Source organism: Melospiza georgiana, chromosome 17 (genome assembly GCF_028018845.1).
Source record: "Melospiza georgiana isolate bMelGeo1 chromosome 17, bMelGeo1.pri, whole genome shotgun sequence".
Taxonomy (NCBI): Eukaryota; Metazoa; Chordata; class Aves; order Passeriformes; family Passerellidae; genus Melospiza; species Melospiza georgiana.
In genome coordinates, this window is record NC_080446.1 from 9248677 (window position 1) to 9268212 (window position 19536).

General features: G+C 45.2%; 1 protein-coding gene across 2 annotated transcripts; it reads right to left on the reverse strand.

Annotated features, from left to right (window-relative positions):
- Positions 1-1125: 1125 nt before the first annotated feature.
- On the reverse strand, positions 1126-18871 carry RPN2 (ribophorin II). Of its 2 annotated transcripts, XM_058036410.1 has the most exons (18): positions 18814-18871; positions 18528-18730; positions 17523-17618; positions 16701-16876; positions 15798-15873; positions 15282-15416; positions 13067-13243; positions 12617-12735; positions 12153-12258; positions 9683-9774; positions 9440-9554; positions 8929-9123; positions 8335-8421; positions 7755-7850; positions 6553-6628; positions 5523-5652; positions 3838-3922; positions 1126-1495 (listed from the first exon to the last, which is right to left on the reverse strand). In XM_058036410.1, exons 1-17 carry the CDS (start codon positions 18824-18826, stop codon positions 3871-3873), a joined length of 1944 nt encoding a protein of 647 aa, XP_057892393.1. In that variant the 5' UTR covers positions 18827-18871; the 3' UTR covers positions 1126-1495; positions 3838-3870. The 2 variants fall into 2 exon arrangements, with proteins under 2 accessions (XP_057892393.1, XP_057892392.1); XM_058036409.1 differs by lacking the exon at positions 3838-3922 and having other exon boundaries at positions 18814-18858.
- Between the last annotated feature and the right edge of the window lie 665 nt (positions 18872-19536).

The window sequence follows — 19536 nt, forward strand, 5'->3', positions numbered from 1 at the left end:
TAGCACAAAGCATCAGCAGAAAGAATTAGTTACAAAGCTTCTAAGTGAGCAGTAACAAAATACAAGGCTAAAAAAAATATTTCAGGGTAAATGACTATGAATAGCTTTGTTATTTCTTGTCTAAAACTCCTTTAGTCCCAGAGGACTTGAATGCAGCCTGAGATCTGGCGTTTGAAGGAGTGCAGGGGAGGTCACAGAAGTTCATGAAACCTCTGTGGGCCCACCCTAATGTTCAGCAGGTAGAACAGCAAAAGAGCAGGAACAGTGAGCTAAGTGTGAGCAACAGCATGGGGAACAGACAAGGTGGGTTTAATAAAGGGGGGTCACGTCTCACACACGTGAAATGCTTTGGAGGATTCAGCTCCACACCCTCTATGCACATGCTTGCTTGCTGATGTAATTTTCCTGGATTTCCAGAAGACTTTGATAAGGTTCCTTTGCCAAAAGGCCTCTAAAGCACCTACCCTTGATACAGGATGCCCAGGAGCAGGGGAGGGAGCTAAATGTTAAATTTTCCATGTGAAAGTTGCTCAGCAGGAGGAGATTTAGGCCTTTGGTTATTACTATCTGTAAGTCCTTCAGTAACACCCAAAGCTGCTGCCTCAGCACTGCTTGGTGGTCCTGAAGGGAGTAATTAGGTGGAAATTGGAGTTTGAGTAACTCAAACACAGCCACATGGCAAGCAGCACACCTGGCTGTGGTTTCACAGGAGAGCAGAAGCAACAACCTCCATCAATCTGGAGTGAGAAGGTCACTGCCAGAGGCTGGGAACAAAGTGCAGCCCCCAGAGGACCCCCAAAGCTGCTGGGTCAGACACAGCCAGGCACAGCAGCACTGCTGGCTCCCACAAGGGCTGAGCCCCAGGGCCCAGAGCAGCTGGGCACAGCCTGGAGTGAGAGACAAACCTGCAGTGGAGAAAGCAGCCACAGCCTCACCCAAGGGCCAGGCAGGAGGGAAGTGCCCCCCAATAAACACAGCCCCCAGGGAAAGGACATGAAAGAACAGGAAGCTTCACACTCACAATGACTCACACACAAAATTACCCACCAGAAAAAGCTCCTTTCATTCTCATATGAGCCCAGCTTCCAACCACTGCCTCTGAGACAGCCAAAGCACAACACTCAGGACCATCCTTTCCTCCTCTTTATTCACAAATCTTTAGGATGAGGAAAGGGCACCTGGGGAAAAAGCAGATTTGTATTTTCTTCTTCCTTTTTCTCAAAAAGAAATTCAAATGTCCTGGGAGAAGGGGAGAGGATCCAGGGAAGAAAAGATTTTCCAGATTCATATGAAAAGCACTCCAGTAGCATGAACACAATGATGAAAATAAAGATTTTAAAAAAAGTTTAACTGGCACCCATTTGACTTAATATATAAAAAAAGAATTATCTTCTGCCTTCCTTCTTCTGGCCTTTCAGTTATTTATTTGCTTCTGTTCTGAAAGCATTTGCTTTGTTTTTCCACATTTCTTCCATTCTTCTGGTACTATTGTGTCCTGGAAAGAAAAATAAAAAAATATTAACTCTTCCAGGCAACAAAGCACTGGCCTGTACAGTACAAGTGTCCCCAGACCCCTCATTCTCTCTCAAAAGCAGCTTGTTGGACAAAATTCCCCAAAGCAGCTTATCTGAGTGATAAACCAGCACTGCTCTGGGATGGGGGATGGAATTCAGGGAGCATGGAAATGGTCAGAGAAAATGAAGATTAATTTCTGGTGCAAAAGGCATGAATGTGCCTATTAAATTACAGAACTGAACAAAGAAAAAAACAACCCAGGCTGAAGGCAAAACCTGCAAGTACCTTAACTCCTCCTCTTACCAGGGCTGATCCATCTGCTGGCAATTGTTGGTCCATGTTAACACAGAGTTCTTCATCTCCCCAGGAAGATCAGGCAGGGTTAGCACAGCAAACCCAACTTTTGAGGTCCTTTTGCCCTCCATGATGCCACACATGGCATGACACTCTTAACTGACACAGCTGGGGCATCAGAAAACTCAGCAGTGAGGAAAAATGCTTGGGGTTTGTGGGTATTAAATTATTTGCAAGATCTTAGGGCTACAGACAGCTCAGAGAGCTGCAGCCCCTCTGCTCTGAGGGATTTGGGGATGCTCAGCCTGGAGAAGGCCCAAGGGAGGCCTCACTGTGGCCATGCAGGACTTGAAGGGGTTTTTGAAAAGGAGTCAGAGGGATGTTTTATACAGGCAGATGGAGCAGTGGTTTTAAACTGAAAGAGGGCAGGTTTAGATTGGATGTTAGGAAGATTTTTTAAACTCAGAATGTGATGAGGCACTGGCACAGGTTGCCCAGAGAAGCTGTTGTTGCCCCATCTCTGGAATTTGTTAAAGGCCAGGGTGGATGTGGCCCAAAGCAACCCGGTCTAGTGGATGGTGTCCCTGCCCATGGCAGGGGGGTGGAACTGGAGGGCTTTAAGATCCGTTCCAACCCAAACCTGTGTGTGATTCCATGATCCTCCAGGATTACTTACAGCCCATTAGGAATGAAGGAGTTAAAATAGCAGGCTGAGGAACAGGAAACATGCAGGCTGTGGAGAACACACTCATGAGGACTTGGTAACAGGCCACTAAAAAGCTGCAAACCACTGGCCCAAAGTGATGCTAAAGAGAAGCATCCAGGAGCCCGAACAGCAAACACAGCACTCAAAAGGACAAGTGACAGCCACCTCCAGTTCCTCTCCAATAACTTGCTGGTTGTTCTGTGCTCAGGTACTTCAAAACACTCCAGGGAGAGAAAAGACAGCAAAGGGTGTTTTTCTGAGGGACATGATGCCAAATTTTCCACAGGTAAAAACTGCAGACAGGAGCACAGTGCACACCTTTTGTGTGGCACAACCTCCCAGTGCTGGTTTTGATTTGCACCACGAAAACTGGGCTCCATTCAACTCCCCAGTGCCTGGAGCACTGACAGTGGATGTGAGGGGAAGCAGATGCTCAGATGTACCTGTGCAGCACATTGTACAGTGATCTGTGTCATCACAGGACCCATCCCACAAACTTCCTCTGTCCCACAACAAACCAGTGCACTGAGCAAGGAATGAAGCCCTCATGCACACACACTCAGAACTGGGCAGTCCTGCCCCCCACACCACAGTGCACAGAGCAAACTGGGACCTTACCTTTGGGAAACTGGGACCTTACCTTTGGGAATGAAAGGACACAAAGGGCTTTCTGCTGGCAAAGGGCAATGGAGAGCCAGCACAGGACTGTATGGAATGGAGGGGGCTGGGAGCTGCTGCTGCCTGAGCCATCATGGCAGTCCATCAATTCAGTCTAATGGGAGGGTGACCCAGGACTGGGTCGAGCCCTCAGCTGAGAGAGGTGGTGCTGACCACCAGCCCAAATGGGGATGCAATTCAGCAGGCAGAGTGCCTGGCAGCTGCACAGCCAGAATACTGCAGGTGGGGACAGGGAGTACCAGCAGCAGGGTGGGAACAGCCCCAGTGTCAGCCACTTTCACCATGGTCTCCTCCAGCCAACACTGCCAATAATTTATTTATAGGAGCAATAATATTGTATTATTTCATCACCTGAGAGCTGCTTGATGCCCACAACAGCATATTTACATGTGCACATATCACCACACAGACTTCAGATAATTCAGGAAATCACACAAATGCAATTTAGTCTCAGAGAACACGTCCTGCTAATATGCCCAACCCAGCTGCAGCCAGGGCACCCAAGGACTGATTTAAAGCCCACTAAGCAATGCTGGGGGAAGCAGCTTCAGCTCAGATATTTTTCTTGTCAAAGGAGTGAGTGATGAGGTGAAATGAAACAGGCAGCATGGCCAGGGAAAGGCAAAATGCAAAAAGGCCCTTACTTCCTGAAGAGCTGGTCACTAGCAAACCCCCTTTTACCGCAGCGTTCTATACTTTGCCAACCTACTGCTCTGCTCTGCAGCGATCCTGCCAAAAGGAGAGAGGGAAAAGGTTCAGAGAAGACAGCAAGGAAGAAAGCAGCCCTGATCCAGCAGCCAGACCCTGTGACAGAAATGCAAAAAGCAAAACCAGGCCTTCTGGTAACTTCTGTAACAAGCTGGTTTATACAGCCAGCCCCCTTCTCACGCCTGCTGTTGGCCTCCACAGCTTGGCCTCAAAGTGCAATCTGCTTAATTGTCACTGCACTCCAGCATCTGAGACAGGCAGGCACTGCTTTCACAAGAAGATGTCTTTTTGAACTTTAAAGTCGTGTACAAAGGGTTTAACTTTAGCCTCAGAGAGAAGTTTTACTTTCAAATTTGCCATTGTAGTTGCAGCTTCGTGTCATTTCCAGCGAAAAAGCACACGGACACCCCCCGCAGTGGTTTGAAGCAGGAACCAACCACCTGCATTTATGTGCTAACAGAAGCCCTGGTTAAGCCAAGACACTTAGAAATTTGCTTCATTGTATTATTTTTCCCCAAATCTGTATCCTAGGCAATCTGCACTTAATAACAATGTCTCATTACTCATTATTAAATGACATAACAGTCGCAGGGGCAACAAAATTCCCAGAGGAAGTTATGTTAACACAATAAAATGCCAGTGGAGAGAGCTGGACATCTGAGGGAGCAAGGCTGAGAAAGCTGAGAGGACAGTATGAAAATGTTTAATTACATTAATCATCCTCCCTAACACAGCCATAAATGTAGAGATGTTTTAAAGAAAATAAATCAATGCAACCCTCCTGCAAATTATATTCTTATGGTTTTTTTTACAGCTCTTGTCCTGGTTTTAATAGAGTGTAATCAAAAAGGTGAGACCCCAGGGATATCTATGCAGGTAGGTATCCAATAGCTCAAAAAGGGGAAAGTAAGGAAAGCACAGGTGTGATGGCAAAGCAGGTCAGTAAATCATCTTCAAAGTCAAATGCTACATTAGTACAAAAGCTTAAGTCCCACATGGAAACTGTGTGTGGCAGAAGTGAAGGACAGGGAATGGTGTGACCTCTAACAAGGCACTGCAGTGGCAGCAAACTGATGCCTGCCCACACCAGGGCAGTCCCCAGACATTGTGTGGCAGAAGACAAGTGTGCAGAATGAATCCAATCCAGTACAGAAAGGAATGCTGTATCCCTAATATCTAGCAGAATTTTCTCTGGGTTTGCCAGTGTTTGTTGCCTCTTGTCTGTTGCTGCACAGCTGATGAGCACTGCTTCCCTTTTCCCTACAATCACCCCTTAGCTAGAGGAACACAGCAGTAATTTACTCCCACCTTACCTTCCTCCTCTTAAAACCTTCATCACAAGCAGAGCTCCCAAATAGTTGGGCCTCCTCTACATTTATAGAGGCTTCCATAATCTAACACTGTTCTAAGAGCTTCCTTCAGCACATGCCACATGGCCAATTCTCTGTGCAGGAGCTGCTCCCTGGGCACAGCCCCTCACTGCCCTGCCCAGATCAAGAGGCAGGGAATGGGGATGAGCAGCCCAGCCCCACACACAAGGTCCAAGAGCCCAAAGCAGTGACACACAGCAGCACCCTGTCACCTCCTCCCCACTGATGCTAAAGCTCTGTGCCCCCCTTACCTCTTCACAGCTTTCTGAGCCAGCATCCTGTTGCCTGCCAGGAATGTGATGCCACCCAAAATGGCCAAGTACTTCAGAGTCTGGAACATGTTGAGCTGAGTCCAGTAGACATACATGAGTCCCAACATTGCTGGAGAAAAAAAAAGACAGCCCATGGCTGAAACTGCATTTCAAAGACCAACCATGTGTCATCCTCAGAACAACTGTGCTGCCAGGCCTAAGCATTTGGTTCCTATCCCACCTCTGAAGCTCTGAATGGCAGCTCTAAAGACCACACATTATTGCCAGGGAATGGAGACATCTGGGTTCCCATTCTGGAGTGAAAATGAGACACTGACAGCTTGCAACCAACTCTCCTGTGGCAGAATTATGGACTATTATAGACATTAAGGGCTATTAAAAAGAGGAGGATACTCTGGATTTCAATAGGGGATATTAACCTCACACATCTGTAAGGGCTTACAGCTTTATAAAGCTTCCAAGTAACCTGACTTGGACTGAGAAACAAAGTGACATTTGAAAATCAATTCAATGTTCTCCCAACCTGCTATGTTTCTGAAATTCTACCAAGACAGTAAATAACTGTGTAACCAAGGACACAATAAAATGGATGAAAAAAATTGGTTCAGCCAAAGAACCAGAAGTGCTTTTATGGGAAGAGCTTTAAAGAAAAGATGTAGCTTTTCACTGTTGAGAGTCCTGCAGGTCCCAATCCCCACAGAACCTCCCCACTCTCAGAGGATAAACATGCAATAAAGTGTGACCTCTGGAAATAAGAAGTTCTATTAAGTACAGATAAATGGAGTGAGAGAGGGGCCTGGATAATGATGGCTGTTATAAGCTGATGGCCAAAACAGGTTTATCACCATATTAACAATCATGAAAAGCAGGAAGGCAGATGGAAACAAGAGAACAAGTGTTATGCTGTTATGTCATTAGAGTTAATAGACCACGAGCCCATTAACCACATGCTCTCATCTCCAACTCCCAGGTGAGGAGGTCAAACACACACAAAGCCTCTGACACTTACCAGCATGTCCCAAGTGGAAAACAATGGTGCTGGGAGCAAAGCTGAAGTTGGAGATGTTGGCACCTATCTTGATCCACTAAAAAGGAAAAGAAACAAAATTGGAGTTAAACAGCCTTGTAAACACAAGTTTTTATTTTAAAATTCAACATCTTTCAAGCCAGTTTAAGATCTTCAGTGAATCCAGTGTATTCTCTAGAGAAGCACTTGTTAATTACTGCAAGAGGAGACAGCAGTAATTTTGCTAAAGGCAGCATTGTTGAACTCCTTCAATGGAAATGTCTCCTGCTACTTCTGACTGCCCCAATGCAGTTCCTCAAATATCTTAAACTGATGAGAGAAGACTGTTCCAAATTTAAATAATGAAAAAGAAATAGACATTGCTATTTCTACCCAGTTGAATTAATTTCCAATAAAAATAATTTTTAAAAAGGGTAATGCTCTCATTTTGGACTCATCCAAAGAACAGCTATAGACACAAGATATTTGCTCATAGTAACACTTAGAGTTTTTGACTACAAAAGATAAAGGCATTAAGGGTGGAAAAGAGGAGCAGCAACAATGAGTTTTTTTATTAAAGTGTCACAACCTTGTATATTGTGAACTCCACAGACCAGAGGACATGACTGCCTGAATGCCAGCTTTCACTGAGACTGGCTAATGGGAAATTACTGCTGGAACCAGTTTCATCTTCCAAAACAGGAATAATTTAACTTGTCTCAGTGAGATTTTTATTGCATTAAGTTCAAAGCACTGACCTGATGATACAGTGAGTGGCAGGGGATGGTTCAACTACAGACACTCAAATGTCCACAAATGGGAATTCAATCTGACAGGATTAAGTAACACAGATTTTGTGATGGATTTATTACATGTGAGGCAGAATAACTGCTTTTTTCCTGTGGAAATCAAATGTTGTTGCAACTTAATCTGCCCACTGTTATTCAGCATCCCCAGCAGAAGCACACTGAAGAAACTCATCCACCTACTACAACTTGGCAGCAGTGTCATTCTGCTTTGACTACACCCTCAAAAAACCAAACCAGACCAGTGCTGTGCACTGACATCTGCTAGCTGCAACTCCAGCACTGCTGTGCCAGTCATGATTAACCAAAAGTTTTAGCAAGAAGTTGAACTGTCCAACCTCCTAAGTGAGTCTGACAGGATGGGAGAAGTGCTGTTCTTCTGTGACCCAGTTCACTCACCAAGATGAGCAGCAAAAGCAGTGGGGAGAGAACCAGTGCTGTGAAAGTGTTGGAGACCACTGTGGGAGGCCTCTTCTCAGGTTCTCTGAAGAGATGCTGCAAACAAACAAAACCAACTGATGAGCAGGAGTGTTCCAACAGAGCAGCTCCTCTGCTCCCAAGTGCTGTTCTCAGAGGTTCCTCTGGGTCAGAGCCATTCTCCTTAAGGCAAAGACTGGCTCTTTAACACACAGGGTCCATTCCAGTCTCTGCACATTTGATTTCTTGCACAGTTAACTTTTCCTTGCACTCACAGGAGCACTGGTTAGCTTGACATCAGCCCAGAAGGCTGGAATGAAACAGAGACCTTTCTGTGGTCCTTACCTGGCCAAATTTTCATGTTTGGGTCTTTTCACTGACACCAGTTGCTCTCTCATAGCTAGAACACACAGCTTTTTTATTCATACACCACAGAACTCCAACAAATTTCTTTCAATCAAGCAGTAACTCTGGTCTTCCTTTAACTACATTACTTACAAATAAATTATGATGAGAACACATAACACCAAGCCCTCATCTCCACATATAATCTTGACTGTACCTGGATTTCAGGTTTGGGAACAAAGAGGTTCTTGGACTGGACTGTGGATGGTGCATCCTCTTCTGGGAATGTGATCACCACATCAGCCTGAAATGAAATTGTGCAGCTTCATGCATTTAGATCTAAATGCATAAAACCTATTCCATTACTGTGCTCTATTTCCCTATTTGACAATCTACAATTTACATAATTTTTTTAAGAGAAATTGAGAAAAAGACACCATAATTTTTAAGAAGCCACCTCTCCTAAATAGGGGCAGTAATGCCATTCACCCATCATTAAGAATTGGACTTATTTCCAGCACAGAAAGAACAGAGAGGTTAAACCTTGAGAGCCTGCTGTGAAATTGCATCAAACCCATTCTGAAGCTTCTGCATCACCACATGAGGAAATTAATGTTAATTCCTGTCTTGCTTTGAAGTTTACTTAAAACTTACAACAACACCAAACCTCAGAGCCCACAAATGGCCAAAAGGATTCTGGTTCACTAAAAAGAACAAAAGATTTGAGCTTTTTGCTTCCAAGCCTGTACCATGCCCTCCTGTCAGACTGTCAGTAATGACAAAACCACATCACCCACTTCCAGCTACATACCACATTCCAAAGGATTGGATTTTCCAGAGTGGCATCTCCAATGATCAGGTAAAGAGTGTAGGTCCCAGAGGCAGAGTCAAATTCAGTTTTTCTTTCAGAGGTATCCAGTTCAAATTTGTACACATTCTTGCTGTCTGGCTCTGCAACAAACACCACCTCCTGGCCAGTCTTTTGGTTGTGAAGTCGAACAAAAGTCTGCAAGGAAGATTGGAACATTCAAGGACTTTTCAGCTAGCAATTTACATTAAAAAAACCATCAGAAGTGTGCTTTTACAGTGCACTCAATCTGTGGAGTTAAATACAACACAATACCAGAGCCAGGAGAGTTTCATTTAACAGACAGACAAAACAAAGTGAATCTCCCAGCTAGTGAGATCAGTGATCCTCACAGTACATGTCAGAAACATAAGTCTTCTCAAAACCCATCAAATCTTTTCAAGAGCAACTGTCACTTCAGATGCTTCGTGATGGAACATCTTGGTAACACAGCAATGACAAAAATTGTCCTAACCTGGTGAGGGATGAGTTCAGCTCCACTGTTCACATCTATCAGCTGGAAGGATAAAGCAAAGTTCTGATGGCTGTCAGCAGTGAATGAGCCCTTGGCTTTGGCTGGGTAAGCTACCCTAGGAGGGAAAAAACCACACAGAACTGAGGTGATTTTCCAACAGAAGGCCTGGTGCTCAGAGAAACCAAGGCTCCAGTCTAGAGTCAGGGTTGCCCTCCCAGGATCACACACCCCAAGCTGTTTTACCTGGTTGTTTTTGGTGCAATGCTCTGATCCTTATCCACAGTAGAAAGATCTACATTAGTAATCCCCACTTCTGTGGAAACTTTTACTTTCAGCTGCAACAAAACACAATAGAAAATTCTTCAGAGCACTCTGCATACACCAATTATGGCAAAGTTCACTGGAGATGCTTTAGCTCTTCAGTCCCTCTTCCCCAAAGAGGGTCTTATGACTGAGTACAAGTCAGAGGCTGACCTGCACAGAAGGATCTACAGCAATTTACCTTCTGGCAAAGCTCCAGCACCAGTCACTGACCCATCCCCTTCCTCCCTGCACCAGCAGCCAGCTCTGCAAACACCAACTTCTCAGGCATGCTGGAATTAGCTGCCTTGAGAGAGCTGCTTTGAATTAAACAGTCTACCCACCAAGATCCAACTAGCTTTCCTTCTGAACTAGCAGAAGCCAGCTAGTAAAGATTACATTTGATACAACTTCACACTGCCTGTGCATGTGTCCTTCTGCTTTTTGGACAGCAGTTTGAGACAAGAGGTCTCTGGACAGCAACAGTTCTGCCTCTGTTGGCTCCTAAAGCCCAAGAGGTTTCTGTTGACTTTATTACCAGCAGGCAATGCCAAAGCATTCCTGCAGACCTGCACTTTGTCCAGCAAGCTTTGCTGCAGTCACAGCACTCACCCCTCAGTGCAGGGCAGCCAATAAAGCCCTGCCATTTATCTCACTCCTCTGTGCTAAGTGCAGTATAAACCTCAAGGAGAGAAATGATTTCCTGCCCTTTCCCCAGCCCCAAACCACAGCCCATTCAGGCACTGAGCCGAGTGGGTTTGACTGATTTCAATTCTTCTCTCAAACACAAGCAGTTACTGCAGTCTGTAGTTTTTAATTAGCACATTTGTTCTCACAGCTTACAAATGCTCCCCTAGAGAATTGAAGTTTCCTTGCCAAGACATTTTTCATCTTATACTACAATTTGTTATTACAGGTTTGCTCATGTGAGCCAGCCCCACATCCTCAGCCTGAAAAATAATTCACAGACAACCTGTAGGAAAAATATGTAAAAACATGAACCAAACTATTCAGGTCAGACTTCACACACAATCATCTTGGCAATTTCTTTACAACAAAAAGTGTAATTTAAGAGAGAGGCTATCCCTAAAAACGGATCCATTAACATGCAGATGATTCAAGCTAACTTTAGCAAAGCCTTCATTTGTTCCAAGACAGGAGCAAAGAAAGATGGACTAAGAAACAATAATTTAAAAAAAGTTGTGTGGAGGCAACTCAGAGCTGCAGCACACAGCCCCCCCCCCCCCCAACTGCACAGTACACAAACATCTCTCAAATATTTTAATGCCAGGAAATGTAGTCTCTGCCTGAGTAATGACCCACTGGTTTAGCTCATTACTGTCAAAACGATGGTGCATTAAGGACAATTAATGCTAATAACAGTAAGGAAAAAAGCAGCTCCCCAGCAGTCCTCCCCCATAACAATGTGTCTTATTAGCAGCAGTTCCCACAAAGCTGCTGGAGCTAATACATTCCTGCCAGTGCCTCCCCGTGCCAGCCCCAGCTTAAGCAGGACAATCCAGCCCCTTCTGACACCCCTGAGGGCCATTAGTGCTCCACTGACAGAGCCAATTTGATACTCAGACTAAAGGTCAGCTGTTGTGTCTTCCTCCACTTCAAGCTAAATATGTGGGAAGACTTGAAATGTTAATTGTTTCCTTAAATAGGTGATTGAGGGCAAAATTAACCCTGGGAATGGACCTCTTTGGAGAAGAGCATTCTCAGCTGTTGACACTGGGGTGACTACATGAGCAGTCAGAGAGGTGACATTCCTCTCACTGTAACAAACTTGAGGAAAGTGAAACTCCAAATGTTTATATAAAACCGCTCTTCAGAAAGGTGTGGTCTAAGAGCTTTTGCCACCAAAAAAACGGCTGTGTATGCATGAAAAGACTTCATTTGCTTTGGTCACTGCTTCTCCACTACAAAATCTTCACCATCTATACAGTTTGGGAATGCCAAGACTCCCTTGACTCTCTTGTAGGGTTTCAGACCTTATACAAACAGACAACAACAAATGCTCAGCTTCCACACAGCAGGCAAACATCAGACAACTGACAGCCAAGCCTTGAGATTTATGGGCTCAACTCTGGAATGCTCTGAAGAACTAAGACTGGAAATCATTTCTGCATATGGACTTAGGGCTGCCATATGAACACCTCCCCTGTTACCCTTTGTTCATACGCTGTCAGATCAGCATCCAAGTGATAGGACAGGTTTGAAATTTACACAAATCCCTTTTGATCATGTTTTAATCTGGTTACTGGCCATAATCCTGAGGCAAAATCCAATGCATTATAGAAAAGCATGTGATAGAAATTCCATACAACTGGCAACATCTTTCACAAGTATAAATAAAAAGCTGTTTCAGTGACTAGGCAAAGAATCAAAATACATCAAAGAGCACACCCACCTCCACTTTATTAGCAATAAATCGCTTATCTCCATCTACACTGATAGAGAAATCATAATATCCACTAGCAGGTTTCACATTCATGAAGTTCAGCTCAAAGAAATCTCTGTAACAAAAAAACCCAAGGTGTCAACAAGTCTCCAAATATGGTACAATTAACAGGTAAACAAACACAGCATAAAACTAACATTTCTAAGTGCAGCAGGAAAAGAATTCTTCAAAGTTGGCCAAAGTCAAAGAAACATTGGAATTTCCCACTCCCATTCAAAAGAAAAAACAACAGAAATTCACCATCACCACCAAATGTGATCAGTCACTCTACACTAACAAAACACAACCATAGCATTTTAAGTTTTCTACCACAGAAAGATTTCTCTGGTGGAAAAATATTTTTGGAAAATAAGTCTAACATTGCTTAAATAACACCTATTTGTCTTACTCTAAAAATAATCTTATTTTCTTACCCAGAGAGAGTAAATGGTAGCTGTTGAAGGACAGTGGCTTTGCTGGACACAGACTTGGCTTGGTCCAGCTTTACAGAAACTTGAGTCAGTAGCTGGGACATAACATTGGTCACTTGAAGCTATGAGAAAAAAACCAGCATTTCTGTGAGACATGGCCCAGAAGGAATGCAGGAGCACAGACAACTCAGTGTTACACACCCAGAGCTCTCCCCTGCTCAGCATCCCAGCCTCCCTGGCTCTTTCTAACACAAGAGGGAAGGTGAAGAGCTGACTTCCACATCATGCCTTCTTGGTAAGCTGAGGTTCCTAAGAATCACTTCACAAAAGCCCTACAATCCCAGACCTGCTGGAGCCTCAGCCACAGAGCTAAAAGTGAAAGGCAGCTTACACTTTTGTCAGCCCAGAGCAACAGCAGCACAGACTGAGCCAAGCTGTGGGGCTAAGGCTTACCCTGAGCAGGGGCTGGTGATGAGACACAGCTGCAGGACCATCAGGGACAATGATGATGGGCAGGTGGAAGCGGTTCTGGGACAGGGCACCTGCAGCACGAGCAATGCTGAAAGCCTCCGACAGAGTCTCAAAGTTCTTCTTGCTAAAAATGGCATTCATCAGCTGGATAACCTGATCCTGAAAGAGGAAAAGCCAACCACATATAAGCAGCAGCAGCTTCCCACAACATTGCAAACTGGCTGAGTATTATGTTATTAATGAAAACATAATTCATAAAAGACTGTTTAATTTTCCATTTGCTTTAAAACCAGTTCAAATTATGAGGCAACCCAAAAATTATCTGCCTTTGGAATTTCATGTGCATTCTTATTCTTGGCTGGGAGGCTCCAACCACAATGGCTGGAACTGTATCAAGAACTTGGAAAAGCAGAATATGGATCCACCTCTGCAAATGCTGTGTTTCAGAGTAAAAAGATGTCATCAGCTCAACTATCCAGACTGCATGTGGCTGCAAAAAGACAAACTGGCTGCAAGAGCTGCACAACTCTCCTTATACAGAGGAGCAGAACCAGGCTTGGTGTCCTGGCTGGGAAAGCCATGGAACAAAGCACCCCAATGGCTCTGGAAGGAGCCAGCCTAGGTCCAGGCAGGCTTATCCCCTGAGGCTCAGCAGTGTCCTCAGGCTAAGAGGATTAGCTTTAAAGCAGTACCACCAGGAGCACAGAGCCAGCTCTGCCTCTGGGATGTGCCAAAGCTCATTTGTTCTCCCCAAAGCAGGAGTGGGACAGCATCCCCCAGCTGGCTTTGCAGGCTGACTCAGTAGGGTTAGGGCATCTGCACCACTCTCTGCACATTATTCATTACCCCTCACTATTCAGCTTCTTCCATCCCTCCCTGCTAGTCTGGAAAACAGAGGGATGGCTACCTGGACTTTGATCCAAACCAAGGATTTTGGGCTAAACCCTAATGAGAATGAGTACAAAGACAATCTCAAATAAAGCAATAAAATACAAGTTAGTGACCTGCAAAGAACACTTCTAAATGAAATTCACTGCACATCAAATTTTCACTTTTCTGCTTTGTACCAGTGAACACCAAACAACATCACAACTAGAGAAAGCATCCAGACAAATGCCACAAAACTCCTGCACAGTGCAAATCCTGCAGTGTTTTTCATGCCTGTGGAGGGCATGGCACTGCTCCAGACCTTAATCAGCAACTGACACTCTCACTGAACTTGTGGGGAGAAAAAAAAAACAGGGAGTTATTTTTTACAAACACTACATGTTATTTTTTACAGACAGTTTTGTGGCATTCCAAAGGCACTCTCACAATTCAACAGAGATAAAGCCTCCAGCCCCAACAGCAACACTTCTGACAGCACAATTCTGAAAAAAACAAAACAATTTTCCTTAATTGGTCTTTTTTTAAAGCATCATTTGGACGCTGACAGTTTGAATTGCACGTGGCAGAATCACCACCTCAAAAATGACATTAAAATTACTTTGCATTCATCTGTTTGGCAGCAGTGTGGAAAAGAGCCAGGACTGAACTCAGATGTCTTTCACTGGCTTCTGCCTTAACCCTGCCACTTTGGCTCATGCTTTAGGGAACTGCCATTCTCACTCCAAAGTACATCTAACTCCATTAACTTGTGGGGAAAAAAAAATAAAAATCAAGTGGATAGCTTGCAGTAATGACTTCTGGCTTAACCAAGATCAAAAGAAATTTCCAGCAGTCCTTCATCTTAGACAATAAGTTTTTTCATCTGGATTCCTGCAGGCACAAGGTAATGTTGTCTCTCTTTTGGGCACCCCAAACTGGGGTGCCTGCATTTCCTCACAGATAAATAACATTTGCAAAACACCTTGAAATGCTGGAAAGTGCTGCAAGTGCCAAATACCAGAACAAACTCTGAAACAAGGGTTTTTTTCAACACCACGGCTCAATAAACAAAGAAAAACTAAGCTTCACTTGCAATTTCCTTCTGTACACTTGAAAAAGGAAAAAACCCAACAAATCCAGCCTGTGATCTTTAAGTTGGAATTTCCTCTTAGATACTATTTCCTAGCATTCCCTCCACAATGTCCCTTTTAACTGAGTGTGCTCAGTATTTTTTGCAGTAGAAATTCCACCCAGGCACACCAGGCTCAGGCACTGAGCAGATCCTTTCTGGGAGCTGGAGTGTGCAAGGAAGGAAAGGGCAGGTACACACCTCCTTTATTGCTGGCTCTGTACCCACATGGTCTGACAGCTTATAGGCAGCAGCAACAAACAGGGCAGTAGTCTCAATTCCTTCTTCAAACTGCAGGTAAACTCCACCCAGGTCATCCAAGCGAGCCACAAGATCCTGGCAGAGAGAGTTATTAAAATTCCAATTGCATTCTAGAGGATCCACAGGAGTGAACTCTCCTGTTAGCTCTTTAATTAGGAATTATCTGTATGGGATCAATGATATATTTTGTAATTGTTATTTAGAAATAGCAAGAAAGGAAATCCTCCAGCCTTTAGTGGATTTAATTATATGTAAATGTCAGGACTGTGTATTTTTCAGTCCACTGTGAAACAGATAAAAGCCCAAGGAATTACCTGCTTGAAAGCCAAGCCACATCATGCAGGCAGACAATTAGCCAGGCTGGTTTTTCATTTTGTTTTTCACATTAATACATCATTTAGTTCTAAAGCAATCTAGCAAATTTGTGAGTAATTAGAGAGCACAGTGTGTTCCTACCTCAATCTCCTCAACAATGCTACTTAGATCTGCCTGCTGGGACAGGTGAGATGCAGTCTCCAAAGCCTGGATGGTTCTTCAACAAGAACAAACAAAACCAAACAATTGTGTGATTACTCCTTTCTTAAAAGCCAAACATCATTTAAATCAAAGCAACTGCATTTTCTATTCTGAATGAAGTGTCAAACAGCTGTTCCTGCCTTCAGTTCACTCAAGGGAATGAATCTGAAGTGATTTAGTGTGAACTTGGCATTCATTAGTGTCACTTTAGCTGCATCAGAACTGCAAGGACTCAAAGACAGAGCAGAGAACAAACTGATCCCTGCAGAGCACAGATCCCAGACTCGCCTCTGAGGCTTCCAGGAATCCACTTTTTTAGTCAGCAAGGCAAGTTTTAAAGTTTCCCTTTCTTCCCCAGCCTTTAAGGGACATTCTGTTCTCTTGTTTCAGAGTGAAACAAATTTTTTTGGTGATAAATGCCAAGATTCCTTCAGCTCACTGGCACATATTTTCCAGCTCACAGTGCAGGCACCCCAGACTACAAACAGGGCTGAGAAAGAGCATTAAATCTGTGCAACCATAAATGACACAGAATCATGGTTAGGTATAAAGTAAAAATTCTGTTATCAATCCTTTTAAGTGGAGGCTTTTATGGCATACCATCCCTTTAGTGACCATTATCCTTGAACTAAAGTGAATAAACAAGTTCATTTACAAAATCATATAAAAACAGCTCCAAAACTCAACCCCCATCTATTTTGTTGCCCCGAGAAACAATAATGAACTGGACAGCACCTACTCTAACACATCTATATTCCAAATATTAAGCAATAAAACAGTTTTTAACTCAAACCCCAGCAGCCTGGAGGGTAAACACACAAATCCCTCCTGTGTGAGACTCACGCCAGCACGCTCTCCTCCTTGCTGAGCCGAGCACTGAGAGCACTCAGAGCTTCCTGGGATGCCAAGGGAAGGCCAAAGCCACTCAGGGCACCCACAGCATGGAAGATCTGGGTGACTGAGGAATCCTCACTGACAGCTGCCAGCAGCAGCTCCCTGGTCTCATTTGAAATGGTGACCTGAGGAAGAGCACAGGGAACACTGTGATTCACACTTGAAAAAAAAATGGTCTTTAAATCACCTCTGATTCCCTCTGGAGCAATACTAGAATACTAGATTGGTGAACTTCTATAAAATTCTGGGGAAAATCCTTTTGTAATTCATTACTTTTTAGTTTAATTGATTAAATCCTTAAGTTTTGCTGTCAGCCATCAATTAATCAGGATAACCCATTCAGAGGTATCCTGGTAACCTGCTACAGCTTTTCATGTGGCATCACCTCACTGTGTAGTAGCCATGGGTACTGATGGCAGAGAGGGCTTGGGTAACCCAAGGGTGCTCTGCACCTGTACCCAGCACCAAACAGTCTGTCACACACACAAAGAGCTTCTAATTGACACAGTGCTGAGGATTCTAACAAAATGTGCTGCCTTTTGTGTTTAATTAAAGAACATCCCCTCGGAATTACCCTGGGCCAAAGACTTGTGTTACATATTTACACTCTGCCTTGTGTAGAGCACACCCAAACATTTATTTACCAAAGTATCCACTATTTACCAAACCATCCACTAAAAGAAAGTAAAACTTGAGCATAAAATAAACACAAGAAAAATATCAAGGCAAGTATTTCCTTGTTAGTATCTGTCTGCAGAAGTCCACACTCACCTCACAGCCTGACAGCACCTGCATGGCCTGGGCAGCATAAAAGAGGGATTCAACACTGCTGGAGTCCACATGAGATTTGATGAACTTGCATGCAGCCTGTGCAGAAACAGAAGTTAAACCACTGAGAAGAGATTTAAATGACACTCTAAGACAATTCCATGAACACTGTGCATTTTTATTTCCCCCAAATCCTACTCTGCCAAGTGCTGCACAGAAACAAGGGTGGCTCCTCCTAAAAGACATAAGGAATTTTCACATAAGCTCTACTGCAACCATAATTCAAACCTAAATTGAGTATAATTATAAAGCCTATCAGAATTAAAGCCTAACAGGTGTATTTAGTAGGGCAAACCTTCCAGGATAGAGAACAGATGAACAGAAATTCTGTAGGTGAGCTGTGTATCACACCATCACTAATGGATACAAATACAGAATTTCAAAAGAGAAAAATGGAGCAAGCAGGTACAGCATAAAGGCAAGCAATGTCTGCTTGTTAATTTGTGTTAATGACAGCTGGATAGATGGGATGCATTTTAACCAGAAAATAACCAAGAATTTAACTGCTCCTGAATTCAGCACTTGAACTGAAACAAACTAATGGGAGCTCTATTTAACAGTACAGTGCACTAAGTGTGCCAGAGGCTGGGAACTTGTTCACCAGGCAGTTAAACAAATTGACATCCACGGTAACATCGCAGCGGGCCCTGGAGGAGCGAGCCCTGAAGGCACCATTCACAGCAGTGAGTGCCAGCGAGCCAGGGCCACGCTACTGCCCGCACAAAAATGCAATTTATCCAAATAGTACATGACAGTCGCCAATTACCAGTGATACTTCGGTACTTACTAAGGATACAATGCTTTTATAAAGGCTTTACATCTCCCTACCCAAGCAGAGCTGTCTCTATAAACCAATATTATATTAATAATTCGTCATTCACTGCTATGCAGCAGTCTCACACAGCAAAGCGCCTCCGGGCAGCGATACCCGGGCTCTCCCCCGCTCACCTTTTCGTCCGCCACCCTCACCCCGAGGCTGCTGAGCCCCACGATGGAGTAGAAGGCGGCGCGCACGTCCGTGAAGGGCCGCTCCAGCACCGCCCGCAGCCGCGCCAGGTCGCGGGCATCGAGACGATGACTGGGGACAAGGGCCTGGGCACAGGCGAGGAGAAGCAGGAAGCCGAGCGCCGCCTCCAGACGCAGCCGCGGGCCTGCGGAGAGATAACCGCGTTACCCCGCGTGCCCCCATCCCCGCGGCACCAACACCGGCCCGGCCCGGCCGCCCTCGCCTCACCCGGCGCCGCCATGATGCCGCTCCCTCCCGCGCCACGGCGCTGCTTCCGCCCCACGCCCCGCCCCGCCCGGAACGCGCCATCATCCCACGAGGGGGGGTTGAGAGGGACGGTGTATTATGCGAGCGTCCCTCAGCTCCACTGCTGCTCGCTAGGACAACGAAGAAACTGTGAATGAGAGTGAAGCGAGCTGGGCGGGAGAGACAGCTGGGTGGGGGGGGCAGAGATGGGGGTGCTAGGCCACCGGAATGAATAATTCCCCCCGGGTTGCGGGAGTGGTACGGGCCTCCCGGCGGGCCTCGGGGGCGGCCCCTGGCGGGGATGTGGGCTGCGCTGATTGGCCAGGGCGCCTTAAAGGGGCCGCGGCGGGCAGGTGTCTGAGGGCCGTGCCCGGTTGTGCGGCGGGCTGTCCCGGGCTGTCATGGCCCGGATTTCTCACAAGCGGCTGTGTGCAGCCGTGCCAGGCCGTGCCATGCCCAGGGAATGGTCCCAGCCCAGCCTGGCAGAGCTCCAGGGCCGTGGGGACACCGCTCCCCGGCACAGGGTGGGGTTGTTGGGGTGTCTGTGCAGGGCCAGGAGTTGGACTCTGTGATCCTCATGGGTCCCTTCCAACTCACAATATTCCAATCCATGTTCTGTTCTGATTCTGTGATTGTCCAGTCTTTTGTTTCAAGGGAAAGAGGAATGGGCTGCCTGGCTGAGAGCTGCCAGCAGTGAGGTCAGGA

What these genes read in the sequence shown, in the direction of transcription:
- RPN2 (XM_058036410.1), bottom strand. An exon ending in TGAGGGTGGCGGACGAAAAG is followed by an intron (nt 17,619 to 18,527) that starts GTGAGCGGGGGA and finishes GTTTCTGCACAG; the next exon opens with GCTGCATGCAAGTTCATCAA. An exon ending in CTGAACTCATCCCTCACCAG is followed by an intron (nt 9,124 to 9,439) that starts GTTAGGACAATT and finishes TCTTCCTTGCAG; the next exon opens with ACTTTTGTTCGACTTCACAA.